Source organism: Leucoraja erinacea, chromosome 8 (assembly GCF_028641065.1).
Source record: "Leucoraja erinacea ecotype New England chromosome 8, Leri_hhj_1, whole genome shotgun sequence".
Lineage (NCBI taxonomy): Eukaryota > Metazoa > Chordata > Chondrichthyes > Rajiformes > Rajidae > Leucoraja > Leucoraja erinaceus.
In genome coordinates, this window is record NC_073384.1 from 63,729,275 (window position 1) to 63,750,255 (window position 20,981).

At 43.4% G+C, this 20,981-nt stretch overlaps 1 protein-coding gene across 4 annotated transcripts in view; it reads right to left on the reverse strand.

Annotated features, from left to right (window-relative positions):
* Nucleotides 1-15,568, reverse strand: part of rtn4a (reticulon 4a) — a 63,115-nt gene extending 47,547 nt beyond the window's left edge. Inside the window, exons 1-2 of one of the 4 annotated variants that reach the window (XM_055639840.1) lie at nt 15,065-15,568; nt 3,026-3,079 (exon numbers count right to left, since the gene is read on the reverse strand). In XM_055639840.1, the coding sequence (XP_055495815.1) occupies nt 3,026-3,079; nt 15,065-15,392 (382 nt within the window). In that variant the 5' untranslated portion in view covers nt 15,393-15,568. The remainder of the gene's footprint in view (nt 1-3,025; nt 3,080-15,064) is intronic. The other 3 variants (XM_055639841.1, XM_055639842.1, XM_055639843.1) reach the window with 3 other exon arrangements.
* Between the last annotated feature and the right edge of the window lie 5,413 nt (nt 15,569-20,981).

Sequence of the window (20,981 nt, forward strand, 5' to 3'; positions counted from 1 at the left end):
GTATAATAGTTATAGTAGTTTAAAAATCACTCTCTAAACCCGCAACCTCTCGCAGCCCCAGGGTTTTATAAAGCAAACAATTAAAGGTATGTACCTTATTTTTACATTAAAAGGGGCTTGTTAAGAACCTTGTATTTAAAGTTTTCTACAGCAAGTAGTTCATTTTGGGCTCTTTATATCCCGCAGTATTTTTCTGGGCATTTGAGGGCACAAATCCAGCGCAATGTGAACGTTCTAAACCAGCGCGTTCACAGGATCCCACTAGAAAGCTGATTTAAAATGGACTTTAATTTACTGCAATTGAACACTAAATTCCTTCCATTTGGCCTATAAATTAATGTAAATGAGATTTTAAAATCATGTTTTATTGTGAATTATTTATGAATATTATTTGGACACGGGCTATTTAAAAACGTTAATCATTTATTAAGAAATGGATAGATGTTTAGATCTAGTAATTGAAGTTTGAAATTAGCTACACTTGGGTAACTAACTAATTATATGCTTTAATTTCAGGTCATCCAAGTTAGATTATTTTATGTTTGTTTCAGAATAGTTCAATCTACGATAACTGAAAATTTCATTCAGTTCTCTTAATTTTTAAGAAGGTTATGGCCTTTTGACAGCACACGATCACAGCTTTTTTGTTATGTCCATAGAAAATCAATAGGGAACAAGATGCTAATTTCCGAGTATGAAAATGGCCATAACTTTTTTATTACTTGAGATATGAAAGTGAATTAGGTGTCAAATTAAACTTCTTTTTATGCTTTATCTGATGGGATAAATTAGACTTGATTTTTTAAATCTCAAAATTTTGTAACATTGCTAATAGGTGACCCTTCCAGACCCTACTTGAAACCAAATGCCCCGAGGACAAGACCAGACGTTTCATAAACCAGAGATGTGAAAATTTGTACGGTGGAAGTGGAACATGCTGATTCTATGCGTACTAAGCTAGAAAAGGATCTACTTTGCAATCTTTTCACTCGTGTATGATTGTACTCATGTACGGTATGATTTGACTGGATAGAATGCAGAACACGTTTTTCACTGCATCTCAGTGTGTGTGACAATAACAAACTAAACTACCCTACTGTGTACCAAAATAAACTAAACTATCCTAATACCTACTTTAGTACATAGGATCAAGAGCTCGAGAATACCAATTTAACATATTGCCACATCAGACAAAAAAAACCCAAGATTTATTTATTCTGAATACTGACTCAGCAGCAACACAAAAGCACTAACCTTAGTTTTCTCCTATAATTTTCACATACATTGTATTTGCTTGTACATACTAATAGGTACACCAATTTACTAATATCATACATACACCTTACAATGGACAAGCCAAATTATGACGATATCACCACTTAGATATTTTCCGATCTTTCCATGCTTATGACGTTACCTTTTTATACTTTAAATTTTGTGCTTTGTCTATCCTTCGCTTCCCTAAAACAATTTTGAGCATGGAGGTAGGTCACTTCAATTGGAGCAGCAACACACAGCAGTGCATCTACGTATATAGATTATGCACACTGCATGGTCAATTTCGCTCCTCATTGGGTAAACCTAAGACAGCACTGGAGTCCAGATGCAAGATGATAAGCAACATTTCATGGGCATCTGAATATTTACTATTTATAGCTATATTACATTTTAAGTGTAGTTAGTTTAAGTATTTTAAGTGTAGTAGTTTGGATAGTGAGATTATATTCTAAAAACAAAAATTAGTAGAGTATGGCTGATGGACATGTATACCAAAAATCTAAAGTGATATGATTTCCTGAACTTCAAGAAACATGGCAGATGATGATCGTGACCACAAATTAGCAAAATAGCTACAAGAAAAGATTAAAATTTGCCAAAATCTGAAACAGAAAGATACATTATAAAATAAATAAATCCATGTAAAAGATTTAAAAAAAAAATCAGGCCAATCTAATGCAGAAAAAGTACAAATTACTGCCAAGTACCGAGCATGACAGATCTATAAATTACCATATCTCTCTCCACCCCCCCCCCCCCCCCCCCCCCAACCAATTCACCACCTGCTGAGAATACCAACAGTACTGCCATCAATAGCTCAAAATAATTTTTCCACTGGTCTTAGGACTGAGAATCATATTTAAGTAGTGTCAACGCTATGGCTGAACACAGAACTCAAGTGTTTAATCAAAAGTAGCTCAGCAGGTCAGGCAGCAACTCTGAAGGACACGTATAGGTGATATTTTGGGTCAGGAAGAGCTGAAGGGCCCGGAGACCTTCCTGGTGGGGGATGGAGATGTAATAGATGTAAAGGGACCGGATGTCTAGTTGAGGCAATGGAATGCTTAAAAATGGACTGTTATTGAAGAGTTGAAGGGCGTGCAAGGTGCCCCATTTGTAGGTTAGAAGAGACTGGACAGGAGGAGAAGGAGCGATGATGGAATTAGGAGACGATTTCTGTAGGACAGGAGCAGGCAGAAACATTAAGTCTGCCACAACAGTCCTGTTTGTGAATTTTTGGAAGGAGATAGAAGCGGCCAGTGCAACGCTGGGGAGCTATAAAAGGCAGGAGGCTGTGGAGGGGAGATCGCCAGCGGTGATGAGATCGATAACAGTTTGGGGGATGATGACCTGGAGTTTTTTGTCTGTGGGGTCATGGACCAGAGATGTCCGAGAGCTAGCACCTAGCCGCAGCACGGTAGAGGTCAGTCTGCCAGATTACAACGGTTGGTTTGATAACAAAGTTGGGATTGTTGCTTTGAGCAGAAGGCTATGCATTCAGAGGGGGTGAGATTGGAGTGGGTAATAGGCGTGGAGACGTTAAGAAGTCAAGACGGATGATGTTGTGCCAGCAGTTGGAAATAAAATCATTTTCAGTCATATTCTGCATGTGTTCAAGGTATGAAAGATAAAAAGACCAAAACAAAAGTCAGGAAACCACCAATGAATAAAGCCTCTAAAAAGTGACTATAATCACGTGGTCAGAAGAAGATGCAGTTCAGAATAAAGGAAAGCAAAAGGAACTTGCCTGCAGGCTGTATGACACATTCAGGTGTAACAGAGGGAGAAAAAAAGGGTTCGTCTGAAAAAGAAAAGACAGCAATTCAGCAGGGGAAGCAATAAAACCATATGATCACAGATGGCCCTAATGTAGGAGATCTAGACCTCAATCTAGACTCACTAGTTATTTTCAAAGGGTCCAAGTAATATTTTGTTCTTGTAAAGAGCTGAGCAAGTTCAGTTAATTAAACACATAAGACACAAGGAACTGCAGATGCTGACAATAGCTTTGTAGACAATTTTCATGCTCGAACTTGCTTGAAAAAGACACTTCTACAAATTATAATTTCTATTTAAATTTTTTAACTCTACAAGATTGTGTTAGAATATGCAAATATACATGACTGTTACATTTCACGCAGAGATATAAAAAATACATTTACAGCACTTGATTTCTATATGTTTAAACTTCTGCTGGGAGTCCATGCATTATATTCAACTCATGTCGCAGCAGCCTCTGCAGTCCGTCTGTCTTTTTGTTATTTTTTGTCCCGTTTGAATATAGTTTTTTTTTTTTTTTTTTTGTATGTATGTGTGTGTGTGTGTGTGGGGGGGGGGGGGGGGGGGGGGACTTTTTAAGTCTTTCCCCTGCACGGAGAACCCGACCTTTCCCCTGTCGGGTCTCCGTTGTCATTGGGGCTGCAACGTGGAGCGGCCTCCAGCAGGAACGACCTGGGGCTCCAGTTGCGGAGCTGCTGACCTACTCACCATCACGGACCTGGCCGAGTTCGGAGCGGGTGGAGCTGTGGTGGCGCGCTGCTGCGACCCGACCCTCGGAGATTTGGAGGCTTACCGCAGGTCCGGTGGACAGTAATATCGGGAGCCCGGGTCCCTGCTGGTAGACCGCTTTTCGGGACTTCCGCAACGGCGACTTCTCCCGCCCGAGTCGCGGGGTCGAGGAGTACCTGGAGCGGGGCCTGACATCGCCCGGCGTGGCTTCAACGGCTGCGGGACTTTGCTAGCGCCCGCCGGGGGCTCTAACAACAAGACCCGGAGCTCGGCCTTGCATCGCCCGGCGCGGCGTTAATGGCCGCGGGACAATTGCCATCGCCCGCCGGGGGCTTTGACTCTGACATCGGGAGGGGAATGGGGAGTGCAGGGGAGAGATAAGTTTTTTTGCCTTCCATCACAGCGAGGAGATGCGCTGTGATGGATGTCTGTGTAAATTATGTTGTGTCTTGGGTCTTTTTTTCTTGTGTGTATGACTACAGAAACAACATTTCATTTGACCCTCTATGAGTAGGTATGTTGCAAGGCCTACCTGAAGCGTCACTGAAAATCTGTCCCAGCCCGTGTGCACGATTTTGGCGCCGTTTAGAGGGGGGGCGGGTTTAAAACGCGATATCCCCTAGGCTGTTCAAATAGAGAATGTTCAGCCTAGTTAATTATTAACGAAAAATCGCTGGAAGATTCCGTCGCTTTAGCTATTATTACTTTTAAGGGCTTTATCTAGTTGTTATAGTAGTTTAAAAATTAACCTCTAAACCCCCGACCGCCGGCAACCGGCTGGATCTCATACAGGGGACAACAGAAGGTAGGCTGTTTTTTTTTTTACATTAAAAAGGGCTTCTTAATATCCCTTTATACAAAGTTTAATGTTGCGAGTAGCTCATTTTGGCCCCATTATATCCCGCAGTATTTTTCTGGGCATTTGAGGGCACAAATCCACCGCAATGTGAACGTTCTAAACCAGCATTCAGTTCTCTTAATTTTTAAGAAAGTTATGGGCTTTTGACTGTCCTCGATCACAGCTTTTTTGTTATGTCCACAGAAAATCAATAGGGAACAAGATGCTAATTTCCGACTATGAAAATGGCCATAACTTTTTAAATACTTGAGATATGAAAGTGAATTAGGTGTCAAATTAAACTTCTTTTTGTGCTTTATCTGATGGGATAAATTGCAGACTTGATTTTTAAAATCTCAAAATTTTGTAACATTGCTACTATGAGGTTCAAGTGACACATAAATTGTATTGTATTGTATTGACTATAATCCCTCAGTAAATGCAGAAGCGGCGTCGACGTCATAAGAGACTTTTGTTTCAACATCTTTCCTATAATATTCATCAATTTTAAGAAGGAACTGCAGATGCGGGAAATCGAAGGTAGACAATCGAAGGTAGTACCCCTCTCCGGGCACTTTCTCTTGCAACAGCAGGAAATACTACATTTGTCGCTTTACCTCCCCCCTTGACTCCATTCAAGGACCCAAGCAGTCTTTCCAGGTGCGGCAGGTTCACCTGCACCTCCTCCAACCTCATCTATTGCATCCGCTGCTCCAGATGTCAGTTGCTCTACGTCGGTGAGACCAAGCGTAGGCTTGGCGATCGCTTCGCCGAACACCTCTGCACGGTTCGCAATAACCATTCATTCACACATACATACATCCACACATACATACATACTTACATGCACAGATACACGTTTGACGGGTATACAGACACACACACAAGCTACAGATACTCAAACAATGCAACACTTTTAGGGTTATTTTAGGTTAAAGGTCATAGCCCTCATTTGCAAAGGCACCATCGGCTCATTGTAGCTTAAAATGAATACTCATCGAGCAAACATCAGAGCATTAGATTCTTGGTCAGGATGTGACATTTACATCAGAAATAAGACAGGTCTCTTACAGGTCTGTCACCCAGCCTGGCACTGCCCCAGTCCCACTATGGCCGTTACCCCCACTCTCCCCACTATTGCAGTCAGTGGGGTTCAGTAAATGGGGGAACCCAGAGGATATGTCCTGACCGTTTAATTAGGCAGGTTCATGAGCCCTTAAAACATGGGACCTCTGCTGCACTCTCATTAAATTTCCTATTAAAGCGACTGGAAGATGCCTTGCAGGACTGTCCCCCAGCATGGAACTGCCTCAGTCCCACTATGGCCGTGACCCCCACTCTACACACTGGAAGTCAGTGGGATTCAGTAAAGGGAGGAACCCACAAGAACTGCCCTCACCCATTAATTAGGCTGGTTCAGGAGGAGGACCTCTGCGACAGTGTCATTAAAAAAACACTCACAATTATATTCATCATATTATTTTTATATAACAATTATACTTCATTCTATATATTACAGTCATATTTACGTCATATATATATAGGTATAATAATATATAGTTTAAATGGACTCCAACACGGAAATAGGCTGCCCATGGTGTAATATGAGCATTGGCCACTTGATGGCGCTTACTTTCCCGATCTCGTTTTCTAATTAGTTTAATTAATTAATGTGCAGCTTTTAGCACTGACGAGTTATGACATCCTTCTCAATTATATCTATATATCTATAAAACTCTGTGCCTGACGACTGGCTGCCATTCTGCCTTTTGATTCGTGCCCAATACTCGCAGATGTCCAATCGGAACGGCCGATGCTCGCAGATGTCCAATCGGAATGGCCGATGCTCGCAGATGTCCAATCGGAATGGATCCTTTTACTTTCTTCCTTTGATTCACTGCCAGGCCGAATCCAGACGCTCAATCTCCCAGGTCTTTTCCATTTCGGTGGAGATTTTGCTTTTCTTTCTAAATATCCGCTCCTCATTACATTTCGTCGCCTTTAAGTACACGTTTTTAATCAAATCCTTCTCCCCCCCCCACTCACTCATTTTGTCGCCTCCTGCCGGCCAGCGACCATAACGGCTGCTGGCGCCCGCATTTCAACCTCAAGAGATGCCATTTAATTCGGCCTTTCAAGAACGGCTTCAGTTCGAGGGCCACGTCTCCCATGGGGGCTGCGGGTAGGGAACGGCTACGTTGGGGGAGCAGACCCAACTGCCATTGGTCTAGTTTCATCTAAATCTGTGGAAATTTTCATGTAGTTCCGTGACGTGGGTCACGAAAATGGATTTCTAGACACATTTTTGATGCTCGGCCCACAGCCTACAGGGAAAACAAACCCAGTCTATCTTACCTCTATTGTATTCTTGTATTCAAATTTTATTGTCATTGCCTCACTTTGAGACAACGAAATGAATTTCCCGTACAGGCAGTATCGTTAAAAAAAATCACAAGAAAAATAATAAAAATAAATAATAAATAAATAATGATTTATATTAAAAATAAAATTGAAATTGAATTAATAATTAAAAAAAAGCACAAACACAGAAAGTCCACAACACAACATAACATAAATGGCACCCAGGTGAGGAAGGCACCATAGTCCAGCCAGCCTCCCCTCCGTGTCCATCCGTGGTCGGGGCCTTCCGAGCACCCGCAGTCGCCGCCCCGGGTGGCCCGATGTTCAGGCCCTCACGCCGGGCTGGTGGAACGCACGCCGAACCCCGACGGTTTTCATCCTCAGCGGCCCGGACCTTCTGATCAGCCGCCTCCCGCTGCCGGAGTCTGCAGCTCCTGAGTCCACAGGCCGAGCTTGGCAGAGTCGCAGGACCCCACGCTGTCCATCAGCGCCGCCCGCGTTGGGAGCTCTGCAAACCGCAGCTCTATGATGTTGGTGCAGCAGGTCCAGCACTCCGGGCTCCAGACGGCGACCCCCGGTAAGGCATCGTCAGCCCCGCGATGTTCCAGCGCTGTCCCGCCGCTGCTGGAGCTCCGGTCGATCCCGACAGGAAAGGCCGCGCCAATCCAGGTAGGTAGGCCGCTGTGGGGGGGGGAGCGAGGACGCGACTCGAATAATAGTCGCGTCCTCACCAGGAAGCGGCTGAAGTACGGTATCCCCCGCACCGTGCCCTCTTCCCCCACATAAAAACACCAAAAAACACAAAAAAATACACTTTTAGCATAACTAAATAAACAAAAAAACAAAAAGATACCGGGCTGTAGGTGGAGGCTGCTGGCACCAGCGCCACCGGAAGTACAAGATGCCCTCTAGTGCCCTGTTATTCATTGGCCTTTGTTTGGCCTTCTGTTATTAGTTCTCCCAAATTGCAGGATATCGCATTTCAGGATTTAATTCTGTCAGACATTGATCTACCCATCTTTATCAGCTGATCAGTACCATCCTGCGGCCTAAAGAAGCCCTCAGTATCAACACATCCAGCTTTCCTGCCATCTGCAAACTTATTAATTGTATCATTATTTCACCCTACATTTTTAGTTTTGATTTGTTTTTACAACAGATAAATTATTAAAAGTTGGAATATTTCTGAATACCCGGAATACCATTTAAGTATCAAGTTTTCTTCCTCCTCCATTTGTTGGGCTCATTTGTGACATGCAAAACTAGACGTAGTATCTTTATGATATTGAGATTGTGGGAATCACACTTCATCTCACAAATACGTGTAGCATAGTCATTGTATGATATAGAAATTAGCGGTTGCCCGGGTGCCTTTGACCACCCAAAGTGGCGCCGGGCAACCTAAACGCCGAGTCATTTTGCCCGGCTTGGCACGCAGATACTGGTTTGTACCGAAGATACACACAAAAAACTGGAGTCGCTCCGCGGGTCAGGCAGCATCTCTGGAGAAAAGGAACGCGTGTTTTGTGTCGGCGACGGCTGTATTGGTACTAGGTACATTGATACAAAGATACTAGGTGCGGGGTGACGAAAGTTCGGAGCGAATGACGGGCCCCGCACAGCGGCTCCAACTCCTCCTCCTCCCGCCCTGATAAGGGCCGCTGCTTGCAATTCCGCTAACGCCGCTTTCAAAACAAAGCGCCATTAGCGGATTTGCAAACAGCGGCCGCTATCAGGGAGGAGATGGAGCCGCTGCTGCTGCGCGGGGCCCGTCATTCGCTCCGACCCTTCTGAAGCAGCTGCACCAAAGATTCTATAGCTACATGATCTTTGAGCTGCACCGCTCGGCCCCGCACCTTGCTGGCTGGCGGAGGGGAGGCGAGGCGAGGAGATCCCAACGGCCAAGGCAGCGGGGTGATGTTGTCCGAGGAGCGCTGACCTTCCTTCCTTCCCACCTCGCCTCCCCTCTCTCTCTTGTACGCCCCCTCCACCCCCCCCTTATCCTGGGACCCCTCCTCTCCATCCCGCACTGATCCCCATTCCCGCCTCTATTCAGTCCTCACTGACATCCCCTGTGCTCCCCTCCTCATCTACCCCCCCCCCCCCCATCTATTCATCCTGCGCTGATCGCCTTATCCACCTCGCCTTGATTCGTCTGCCACCCCCGTCCCCTACACTGGTTCCCCAATTCATCCGGTACTTATCCCCCTTCCCATCCATCCTGCACTTCTCCTCCATCTATCCTGTACTGATCCCCCATCCATCCTGTACTAATCCACGCATTCATCCCGTACTGACCCACCCTCCATTTATCCTGCACCTTCCCCGCATTCATCCTGTAGAGATCCCTCCGATCCACACTGTACTGACCCACCCCCCCACCCCCATTCATCCTGCGCTGATCTCCCCCTCCCATCCATTCTGTGCTGATCCTCCCAACCATTCTGTACTGATCCTCCCATTCAAGAAGAATGGGGGGAACAGTCTGAAGAAGGGTCTCGACCCAAAACGTTGCCTATTTCTTTCGCTCCATAGATGCTGCCTCACCCGCTGAGTACCTCCAGCACTTTTGTCTATCCCCATCCATCCTGTACTGAACCCCCCCCCCCCCCATTCAACACCACCGACATCCCCCTTGCTCTCCCCTCACAATTTTACTTACTCCAACCAACACGTACTAATTCACCTGCTTCAATCCATCCATTCTGCACCGACTGCCTTCTAACCCCCACCACTGATTCACACACACCCCCTCCCTGACCCTATTGTGCTGGAAATGTCTTCAGAGCGAACATTGACTATGTTGATAACGGAATGCAGTCAAATGTGTTTTAATTCCCAATGTTATTATTTGTTTTAGTCCATAAAGATGGATTCATTAAATTGTGAACACGTGAAACATTAAAACCGCAGTGTTCGATTGTCACTGCTACCGTTGACATGTTATTATAGAATTCATTTTAACGGCAAATCAATGCTCTTAATATGGCGTAGCAGTACTGTAGTTATTTAATGAGCAACATTCACAACTATACGTTGGATTTATCCAGGTTTTACTTCTACAGTCGATCATATACATCACAAATTTGGTCCGGAGATATTTCAGTTGAAATTTTAACGTTAATTCTGAAGTGGGAATGATGGAAACAGCGTTTATCAATAATTTTTTTTTAATCTGGTGCTTACAAACTGGGTACCTTCATTGCTATTCACAACACGTACATCTAATCTGAATGTCCGGTAATGTGGCGTCTTGACACCTTTAAATATATTACCAAATATGTCCTTTGGCCATCTCAGTGTAATGTTTAACCTGTCAGATGGGTATGGTCGGTTTTAACAGCTATTATCATAAAATGCCTATAGAAATTTCCTTGCAACCTGTATATTTTGTTGTGGATAAATTATGTGGGAAGCGAGTGTTTCTGTACCAATAGCAATAACGACCCATGCTATGGCCATGTTATGGTAATTTTCAGTCCTTCACAGAAAACATGCTTGCATCAATCTGTAGTGTGCATGGTTAAGCATATATGTTACCATGGTCCAGGATTTATTGACACAGGTTGATCATACGCTGAATAATCCAACCACATTTTAGTTTGGAAGTGGAAAGAACTAATAGAAATTGCATTCATTGCAATGTGTAAAAAGAGTTGAGATACTGTATTATAATTTTGCTGCATGTCATTGTGGGATATATCATGTCTTGATTGGTGAATATGTTTAGTTTGTGACTTTATTTGAAAGAAATATGTGAATGCTTCATTGAGTGTAATTCCGACTGGTAACTACGCACTTCGTCCGAGCACATTATCGCACGCGTCATGCAAGTCATCTTAAATGACGATCTAAACTGTCATTTGGCAACCTAAAAAGCTGCCACGGTTGCCTGGCTGGCAACAGGAAAAAAAGTTAAGCAACAGCCCTGTTGAATAACTACAGATCAATATTCAGATAAGAATAGTGCCTGGTCAAGACACATTTTGTCTGAGACAATCATTCATGTTTGAATTTACAGTCAGCTACATTGAAAGTGTCTCAAGCAGGATGATTAAAACCGGATGATTTAACCATTCACTGCTTAATCTGAGCTACGAATAATCTGTCTTTAATGTAGCAAGATTGAAATTCATACAACATGAATCAAAGGCCATGAATTACTAAGCAGAAGCCCCTGCTCTCCCGAGCCAAGCACCACCCTAACTGTAACATCACATTAGATTAAATAGGGCATCAAGCGAGGACCAATATACGCAGTATCATCACCAAGAGCCAGAGCTCTTGATAACCACCATCACCAAACCCTCTTGCACCAACCCATTAAGTGTCAATATTGATTGAAAGGTTAATGAAACTAAAAACATATGCAAGGGTATCCAGTGACAAATGATTCAAACTCTCAAAAGCCTCTCATTTCCACCACCTCAAATGCACAATTCCACAAGTGCAATTGGAAAATAAATCTTAGCTCTTCAACAATATACAAATAGTTTGACACTACCCAGAATAAAGCAGCTTAGTTAAGTTGCACCAAATTCATGTCGTAGTCTTACAGCGTGGAAACAGGCCCTTTGGCCTAACCTGCCCACACCAGCCAACATGTCCCATGTACATTAGTCCCACCTGCCTGTGTTTGGCCCATATCGATCTAAATCTGTCCAATTCATGTACCTATCTAAATGTTTATCAAACGCTGTGATAGTACCTGCCACAACTACCTCCTCCAGCAGCTCGTTTCATACACCTACCACTTTGTGCGTGAAAAAAATTACCCCTCAGGTTCCTAGTAAATCTTCCCCCACCCCCCTCCCCCCTCACCTTAAACCTATGTCCTTTGGTTCTCAATTCCATTATTCTGGGCAAGAGATGGCGCGTCGACCGGATCTATTCCTCTCATGATTTTGTACACCTCTAAGATCAATGTCACCAGTTCAAACACCAAAATAATGTACAACAGCAGGCAGCATCTACAAGATGATGCCTGTAAATTTGTTGCCTGTAAATATTCAGATAAAGGGATCCTGTATACAGAAATCAGTGGCACATGGTTGTCTTTGGCCCTACCACTTCAATATTTACCGCAAACCTGAATTTTAATCATGTAATTGCTTCTTCTAGCCATTTAGTCACACTCACTAGTTCCCAAATTAACTAATAAATGCAGGATACCAGTGAAATCGTAATACATCTATAGACATAACTTCTGCATGCATTAGTTTACAAAAACCAAAACTTAACAAAAATGACAAATTGAATGAGCCCTTCTAACATTACAACACTTAGAACTTCACAGGAGTGTTATTAAATAAAATGTGACAAACAGAAGATATTAGACCTGGTGAAAACAATAGATCAGTAGACTACAAGAGTATGGGCATCAATGTCAAGGCTAGTATTAGGTGCCCATCTTAATTTGCCCAAGATGGTGAGAAATATTTAGGGATTTTATAAACAAACCATGAATTTGCCAATTGAAGACTACTCAATCAAAACTTTTGAAAAATATACTGCCAGGATCGAACTTAAATATCACAACCAAAATCCAAACACCTATGAGCAGCAACTGGGAGTGCTAGAAATCAGTGAAAATAATTGATAGTTTTGTCCAAGTTTGCAGATGGTACAAGGAAAGGTTGAGGAGGCAGGGAGCCTGCAGGAAGACTTGGACAGGTTAGGAGAGTGGGCAAAATAGTGGCAAATGAAATACAACGTACCAAAGTGGATGGTTGTGTACTTTGGCGGTAAGAATAAAGATGTAGATTATTTTCTAAATGGGGAGAGAATTCAGAAATTGGAGGTGCAAGGAGATGCAAAACGACCTAGGAGTGGTGGGGCAGGATTCTCAAAAGGTTAGTTTGCAGGCTGTCAGTATTAAGGAAAGCAAATGAAATGTTAGCATTCATGTCGAGATGACTAGAATGTAAAAGCAAAGATGCATTGCAGTGGCTTGATAAGGCGCTGGTCAGACCACATTCGAAATATTGCGAGCATGAAGACCATTTGATGGCCTCTACTCGCTGGAATTTAGAAGGATGAGGGGGAACTCTCATTGAAACCCATTGAATAATGAAAGACTTTGGTAAGAGTGGGTGTGGAGAGGATGTTTCCAGTAGTGGGAGGGTCTAGGACCAGGAGGAAAAGATTCAGAATAAGAGGACTTGCCTTTAGAATGGAGATGAGAAATGTATTTAACCAGAGGTTGGTGTATCTGTGGAATTCATTGCTACATAAGACGGTAAAGGCCAGGTCATTGGGTGTTTTTATAAGTAGAGATTTGATAGTGCTTGATTAGTATGGTCGTAAAAGGTTATGGTGAGAAGGCAGGAGAATGGGGTTGAGAGGGGAAAATAAATAAATCAGCCAGTGGGGAAGCAGACTCGATGGACCAAATGGCCTAATTCTGCCCCCATGTCTTATAATCTTACAAGACCGCCGTATCCTGAAATCCTATTTTACCTATTGACGCTAAATCACCCATTTGCTTCAAATTTTTAATGGTTAATATTAGAAACCATAGATTTATTTTAATGTATTTGACAGATTCCACAGGCTCTCGAATGCTATTTAATAAAGAATGCAGAATAAGTCAACTTGAAAATAAACAGCCATTAATGACTCATTTACAGAGAGCTAAAATCGTGATTCTTCAATTTGCAAAATGAAAGACGTGTGAAACCATGAACGAAGTAGGACAGAAAAGTCAGTATGTTCATGGAATATGACGTATTTGTGAAATGAACCCGAATTTAACTTAATTTGAGCTCTGCGGAAATGTCCAGCGTAATTAACTGTCGTCGTACCTTCACCTTCATTTGTATTTTAATTTTGTTCACATCAAGGGCATTTTCATCCGGCACCGGAAAAAAAGTAGAGTGGCATTATTTTTTGTGGTCATTTGGAGTCGCTGCTTCCACGCAGTTTTGAAAGAGACAAACGTATCAGGAGGTGAAAATAACGCATTATTTTCATTTCAGATTTTCAGCATGCGCAGTATGTTCCTTTTGTGCGTAATGACAAGTTTTGCCAAATGAAGAAAAGCCGAATGCAACTACAGTGATCAAACAACTCAGCAATTAAGAGTCAACTGCTGTCGTACAATCATTTCGGAAGCATGAATTACAAATTGAAACAACCCCATTATTACCGTGACTGTAACCAGCTCAAATGGCTGAATGTTCAACTCAACACCTAGATCGAAGTCCCACCCAATACTGCGAATGGCGTACTTGGTCATCAGTTCCTGTCTTTGAATGGCCATAACATTGTCAATCATCTGCTGACAAGACGCGTACAGATTGGAGGGTCCCTTGTGCAGTCCATGGGAATAGGAATAGGAATAAATCTGCATTAGCCTAAAAATATCTGGTTTCGTCATTTTCTGTTACCCGCCTTACAATACGAAACGAGTAGATTGCATCACTCTTTACAAAATGAAGCATACTTTACCGTCCACACCTTCCACATCAGAATTATACAAAAGTACAGTTCGATGACCTGCCTTGTATTTGAGTAATCCAATTAGTCATACTCCAGCAATTTCCCCAACATTATGCAAATTCGTTCTCATCCATAAATATTATATGATTCCCTTACAAAGTTCACAATCTACTCCTTACTATATCTACTCTATCTAGCAGCGAACGCTCCGAGTAGCACTTTTATTTTTATTTTGCCAAGTATGCAATTTTGCAAATCGACTAATGTTTGGTATCAAAGTCATCAACGTGGAAGTTACTGAATCGTTAGAATTCTCTCCCAAATAGAAACCAAGCGGGGGTCAGTCTCTCAACATTGTCAAGACTGATTGTGTTTGACAGAGGAAGTCAAAGAACTTAGTGGTTAGTGTAGGAAGGTGGTTTTTTGTTTAAAAAATCAATCCGATTCAACTATAAAAGATGGATCACGAACAAGGGGCCGAATGACCTCTATCTGCATTAATTCTTGAACATTTAAAACGCAAGTCGTAATTTCAAATGTAATTACAAGATCAGTTGCTCCTAATCCAAGTAGTTTTAGTTGCACCCCTCCCCCACCTGAGTAGTCGGGGGCAAGGTGTGGCCGACCCTTTACACTCACCCATTGATTCTGGGCGCGTCCTGGCCATCTCCGAGGGCGCAGCGGGCACCGAGGTGGAGTCGGGCTCAGGCCGACTCCTGGCGGGCAGAGGCGGGGGCGACTCGTCGCTGCTCCCGCCATAGCTGTCTGCGGGCTCGAAGGTCCTGGGCGCCGGCACCGGCGGAGGAGTGGTGGGGGGGAAGACGGGCGCATCGCCGGCCCCGGGTTTGAGAGGCGGCGAGTCGGCGGCGGCGGCGGCCTTCTCGGCGCCTTCTCGAGTTGAGTCTTCCATAATGTCGTCGAGACGGGCGGAGGACGAGACGGAGGGGGACTGAAACTCCTCCGACATGATACTTTTCTTTCTTTTTTAATATAAGGAGGTTTCTTAGTTATTATTATATTTGTTTAAAAACGCAGCTCCTCACGCTCAGCGGCCGCAGTGTTGAGAGGCGTTTGAAAGGCTGACAAGCGCCGCCGGACTGCAGCGGCTGCTATGGAGCGAGCGAGCGGCAGATCAGAGCCCCGCCCCCTCCGGCCCCGCCCCGCCCCGCCCCCGGCGCGAGCTCCTCACCGCCGCATTCAAAATGGCCGCGCGCCGAATCACTGGGAGCCGGGCGCCGCTCCAACCGCCAGCGCAGTGACTCACATCCCCCCCCGCTCCGACCAATGGACGGAGAGAGCGGCCAATCACCGTAGCACCATTGGCTGCCGCTCCTCCAATCACTTTGAACGCCAACAGCTGATTGGTCGGGTGGACAACCGCTGACTTGCGTGTGTAATCCTGCGCCACAATTGGAGGGGATTATTTTCCTGCTGCCTGACGTTGCCGAGAGGTCGTCAAATCTCCTGCAACCCGCTCAGAAGGGCAGGCAGATAGATAGGCCTCAGAAAGCAAAATTATCGCAACTACTTGAAAAAGAGGAAAATCTGCGCACTTTCAATGTTTTAATCCATTTAGTTTTGGAGCTCCAGATGTCAGTGCCAAGACCAGTAATTATTGTAGATCTCAGATAAACACAAAATTCATCGGGCCAGGCAGCATCTCATGAGAAAAGAAATATGTGATGTTTCTGGTTAGAAACATAGAAACATAGAAATTAGGTGCAGGAGTGGGCCATTCGGCCCTTCGAGCCTGCACCGCCATTCAATATGATCATGGCTGATCATCCAACTCGGTATCCCGTACCTGCCTTCTCTCCATACCCTCTGATCCCCTTAGCCACAAGGGCCACATCTAACTCCCTCTTAAATATAGCCAATGAACTGGCCTCAACTACCCTCTGTGGCAGAGAGTTCCAGAGATTCACCACTCTCTGTGGTTCTTAGTTCTTGATAATTATTCCAATATTCCAAATGGAATTTAAACTGGAGGTCTTTCTGTTCTTCATCCCATATTGCCATTGAGAAGGTAGTGGCGAGCCAGCTTTTGAAACGGCGTAACAGTACTCCCATGTGCTATTGAACAGGTCATTTCAGGATCTGGACCCAATAATGATGAAGGAACATCAAGTGCTGGAGGAACGCAGTGGGCCAGGCAGCATCTACAGTTTCGATCCAAAACGTCGCAATCCATTTCCCTCCACAATGCCACTTGACCTGCTGAGATCCAACAGCACTTTTACGTTTTGCTCAAGATTCCAGCGTCTGCCAATTCCTTGTGTCTCCTAGGAACCTCAATATATTTCCATGTTAGGATGGAAATTAATTTGCTAGTGATTGTGTGCCTGGTGCCCTCTCTTCTTCCTAGTGATTTAAATTTTAGGAGATACTTTTAGATTAGCCTTTTTATGGCTGCAATGCAATTTTTAATTTAGAGATTATAACATAGAAACAGGCCCACAGAGTCCACGCTGACCATCGATCACCTGTTCACACTAGTTCTATGTTATCCCACTTTCTCATCAACTTCTTACACATACTTTACAGAAGAAAATTAACCTCCAAACCCACACGTCTATGGTACGTGGGAGGAACCCAGAGGAAAGCCACTCGGTCACACAGAGAACGTGCAAACTGAACAGACAGCATCCGAAGTCAGGATCAAACCCAGGTCTCTGGTGTTGAGGCAGCAATCTCCTAGCTGCACCACCGTGCTGCCCTAATCTAAATGGTACTCACTATAGCCATTCTGTGCCAGTGATGAAAATGAATATTAAACGGGATTCATGGGATATCAATCAAAAACCTATTTTCTTCGGGATGGTGTTGAATGGCTTGACTGTTGTAAAGATGCACACATTCTGATAAACTGAACCTATTCAATCACTCCACTGATGCGTTCCGGAGAGATGGCTGAAAGGCTTCAGGATGAAACAAGGAGAGTCCTTCACCGGACCTGCTCTGGTCATGATATTTATGCAGTTGTTTCTCGTCAATGGTTATCCCAAGGATATTTGATTTATTTGTCTCACTGTTTCAGATTGCAATACAATCTGCATTATCCTGCTGTTTTGCATTAATTGTATTCATGTTGTAGCTATCAGCAAATATTCTGTTTACGAGTTACATGCAAACAAGGAATGTCATTGCAACCTGGTATAAATGACAACAAGCTAATCTTAACCTGAACTTTTATTTGTTCCTCTGTATTCATTCTACTGAATAACAAGGTATGTCTACTTTGAAGAAGTTTCACCTCAACTCTCCGGCGAGAGATCTGCAACATCTTCTCTCGCTGCACCCCCTCTGCGATTCCTCCTGCTACGTTTTTTTTTAAACATATCTTTCATTCGTAGTACTTTATCTCTCTATATCATTTTAAAAAATATCTCTCGTTTCCCTTTCTCGTGACTTCAGTCTGAAGAAGGGTCTTGACTCATGACAAAAAAAAGTCACCCATTCCTTCTCTCCAGAGATGCTGCCTGTCCCGCTGAGTTACTCCAGCTTTGTGTCTATCTTCAGTTTAAACCAGTCTTGGGAACTCCAGTGTTTCTAAGTTTGTTCTTAATAAAATAGCATTTTTCTTTTTAGGTCCAAGGTGGGGAACCAAAAATTCACCAGAATAGAAACCCATCAGATAAATTGATAAGGTTACACAGAAAAGCTGGAGAAACCGGGTGCAGCAGATCTATGGAGCGAAGGAAATAGGCAACTTTTTTCGGGCCGAAACCCTTCTTCAGACTGATCAGGGTCTGGGTGGGGACTTTTGGGAAAAGGAGGAGTAATGTAGCTAATTTCTTTTGTATTGGGTTTGGTTTACTATTGTAACAAGATACACTGAAACACTTTTGTTTGCTTGCTATCCTGTCAGATAAAATTATGGTATACAGAAGTATAATCAAGTCATACACAAGTTCAAAAAGTAGTGCAAAGAGGAAAATACCAGAGTGCAGATTATAGTTTTATGACATTGTAGCAATATAATTACAAAGAAAAAGTCCAATGTCCACAATGAGGTAGGTTGGAAGATTGTGACTATGTCCTAACTTGGAGAAGGACCGCCCAGTAATCTGATAATAGTGGGGAAGAAGCAGTTACTGAATTTGGTGTTACATGCTTTCAAGCTTTTGTATCATCTGCCCAGAGGAGAGAGGACAGAAGAGGGAATGACTGGGTGCAAAAAAGTCATTTGATTACATTGCCTGAATTCCTAAGGCAACAGGAAGTGTAAATGGACTGAGGTTGATGGTGGGGAGGGCTGTTCCCAAATCAAGCTGTGATCAACCTAATAGTATGCATTCTATGATACATCTGTAGAGGATAAGAATTATTGGAGATATGCCAAACCTCCTTTATCTCCTGAGGAAGTTGGAGTGTGGCTTCAATGTGGTTGGTTCAAGACAAATTGTCGGTGTTATTTTAATTGTTATCCTTTACTGAGCAGCCTACCTTTGTGTCGTTAATAAACTTGAATGAGTACTTTTGATCCCAATATCTTGTTCATTATCGTGAATATTATCGTGATCACCTATTCTTGTTTAAAAATGATGCTTCTGGTGTCTTCAGTTAATTCTGCGGTATTTATCAGATTCTTGTGTAATTATATACTTTTAGTTCATTTTAATCATGGCAAGTTCCTATACTTGATTCAGAATTGGTGTCCTTGGGGACCCAGCTTATTACACTCTTTATTTAACTAACATTAATGGGAAATAATTTTCAAATGTCTGCTCTTTCATTATTTTCACAAGATAATCATTATAAACTGGGATCTAGCTAAATTGCAATATAGTAAAAGTTGCAAAATCAGGCCTCTACGAGAAGAGGAAGTGAGAAGTCGATTAGGAAATGTGGACTCTAAGAAATGGTGGTTGGAGAATGAGCGTTTTTTTTTTAAAACAGAGAGATTGAAAAGGATATTGCCGATTTGAGAGTGTACAGAATAGAAAAGCACGGCACACCTTTGGCCCACAATGTATCTACCAAATGATACAAAACTAGTCTCATCTGCCTGCTCATGATCCATACTACTCCATTGCCTGCATACCCATGTGCTTATCTAAAAGCATTTTAAATGCCACTTTACATCTGCCTTCACCACCACCGTTTGAGTAAAAATGTTGCCTTTTCACCTTAAAGCTGTCTTAGTCTTTGACATTTCCATCATGGGAGAAAAAGTTCTGAACTGTTTACTTTATCTATGCCTCCCATCATTTTATATACTTCCATCATATCTCCCCTCAACCTTAGCATTCCAGAGAAAAGCAATCCAAGTCTGCCCAACCTCTCCTTATAGCTAATCAAGACGGTATTCTGGTAAACTTCTTCTGCACCCTCATTAGAAACATAGAAAATAGGTGCAGGAGGAGGCCATTCGGCCCTTCGAGCCAGCACCGCGATTCATTGAGATCATGGCTGATCGTCCCCTATCAATAACCCGTGCCTGCCTTCTCCCCATATCCCTCGACTCCACTAGCCCCTAGAACTCTATCTAACTCTTTTAAATCCATCCAGTGACTTGGCCTCCACTGCCCTCTGTGGCAGGGAATTCCATAAATTCACAACTCTCTGGGTGAAAATGTTTTTTCTCACCTCAGTCTTAAATGACCTCCCCTTTATTCTAAGACTGTGGCCCCTGGTTCTGGACTCACCCCACATTGGGAACATTTTTCCTGCATCTAGCTTGTCCAGTCATTTTATAATGTTATATGTTTCTATAAGAACCCCCTCATCCTTCTAAACGCCAGTGAATACAAGCCTAGTCTTTTCAATCTTTCCTCATATGACAGTCCTGCCATCCCAGGGATCAATCTCGTGAACCTACGCTGCACTGCCTCAATCACAAGGATGTCCTTCCTCAAATTAGGAGACCAAAACTGTACACAATTCACCAGATGAGGTCTCACCAGAGCCCTATACAACTGCAGAAGAACCTCTTTACTCCTATACTGAAATCCTCTTGTTATGAAGGCCAACATTCCATTAGCTTTCTTCACAGCCTGCTGTACCTGTAAGCCAACTTTCAGTGACCAGTGTACAAAGATGCCCAGGTCTCGCTGCACCTCCCCTTCACCTAACCCCATTGAGATAATAATCTGCCCCCTTGTTTTTGCCGCCAAAGTGGTTAACCTCACATTTATCTATATTATACTGCATCTGCCACACATCTGCCCACTCACTCAACCTGTAGGAGAGGTGGAAAGAAATTACCAACACCAATCAAGTCCAGGAGGCAGCAGGAGATTGAGAGGCTAATCAGAGAGGAGACAGTTGAAAAAGCAATGGAAAAAAGCAACTGACACAGAGAGAGAAGGTCTCATGCTACTCCAAGAGGACATCAAGAGCCGATTGGCAACCTTGCGAAAAGCAGAGAACTTGAGGAAACTTCGCAAGAAGAAAGAACACACAAGAACACGGTTCTACAAAAACCCTTTCAAGTTCATCAAAGACCTCTTCGCCAAAGAAAAAGTGGAACTTTGAAAACATCAAAACGGGAATTGGAGGAACACCTGGAAAAGGCCCACTAAGACATGAAAAGGCATGAGCAGTTAGTCATCCC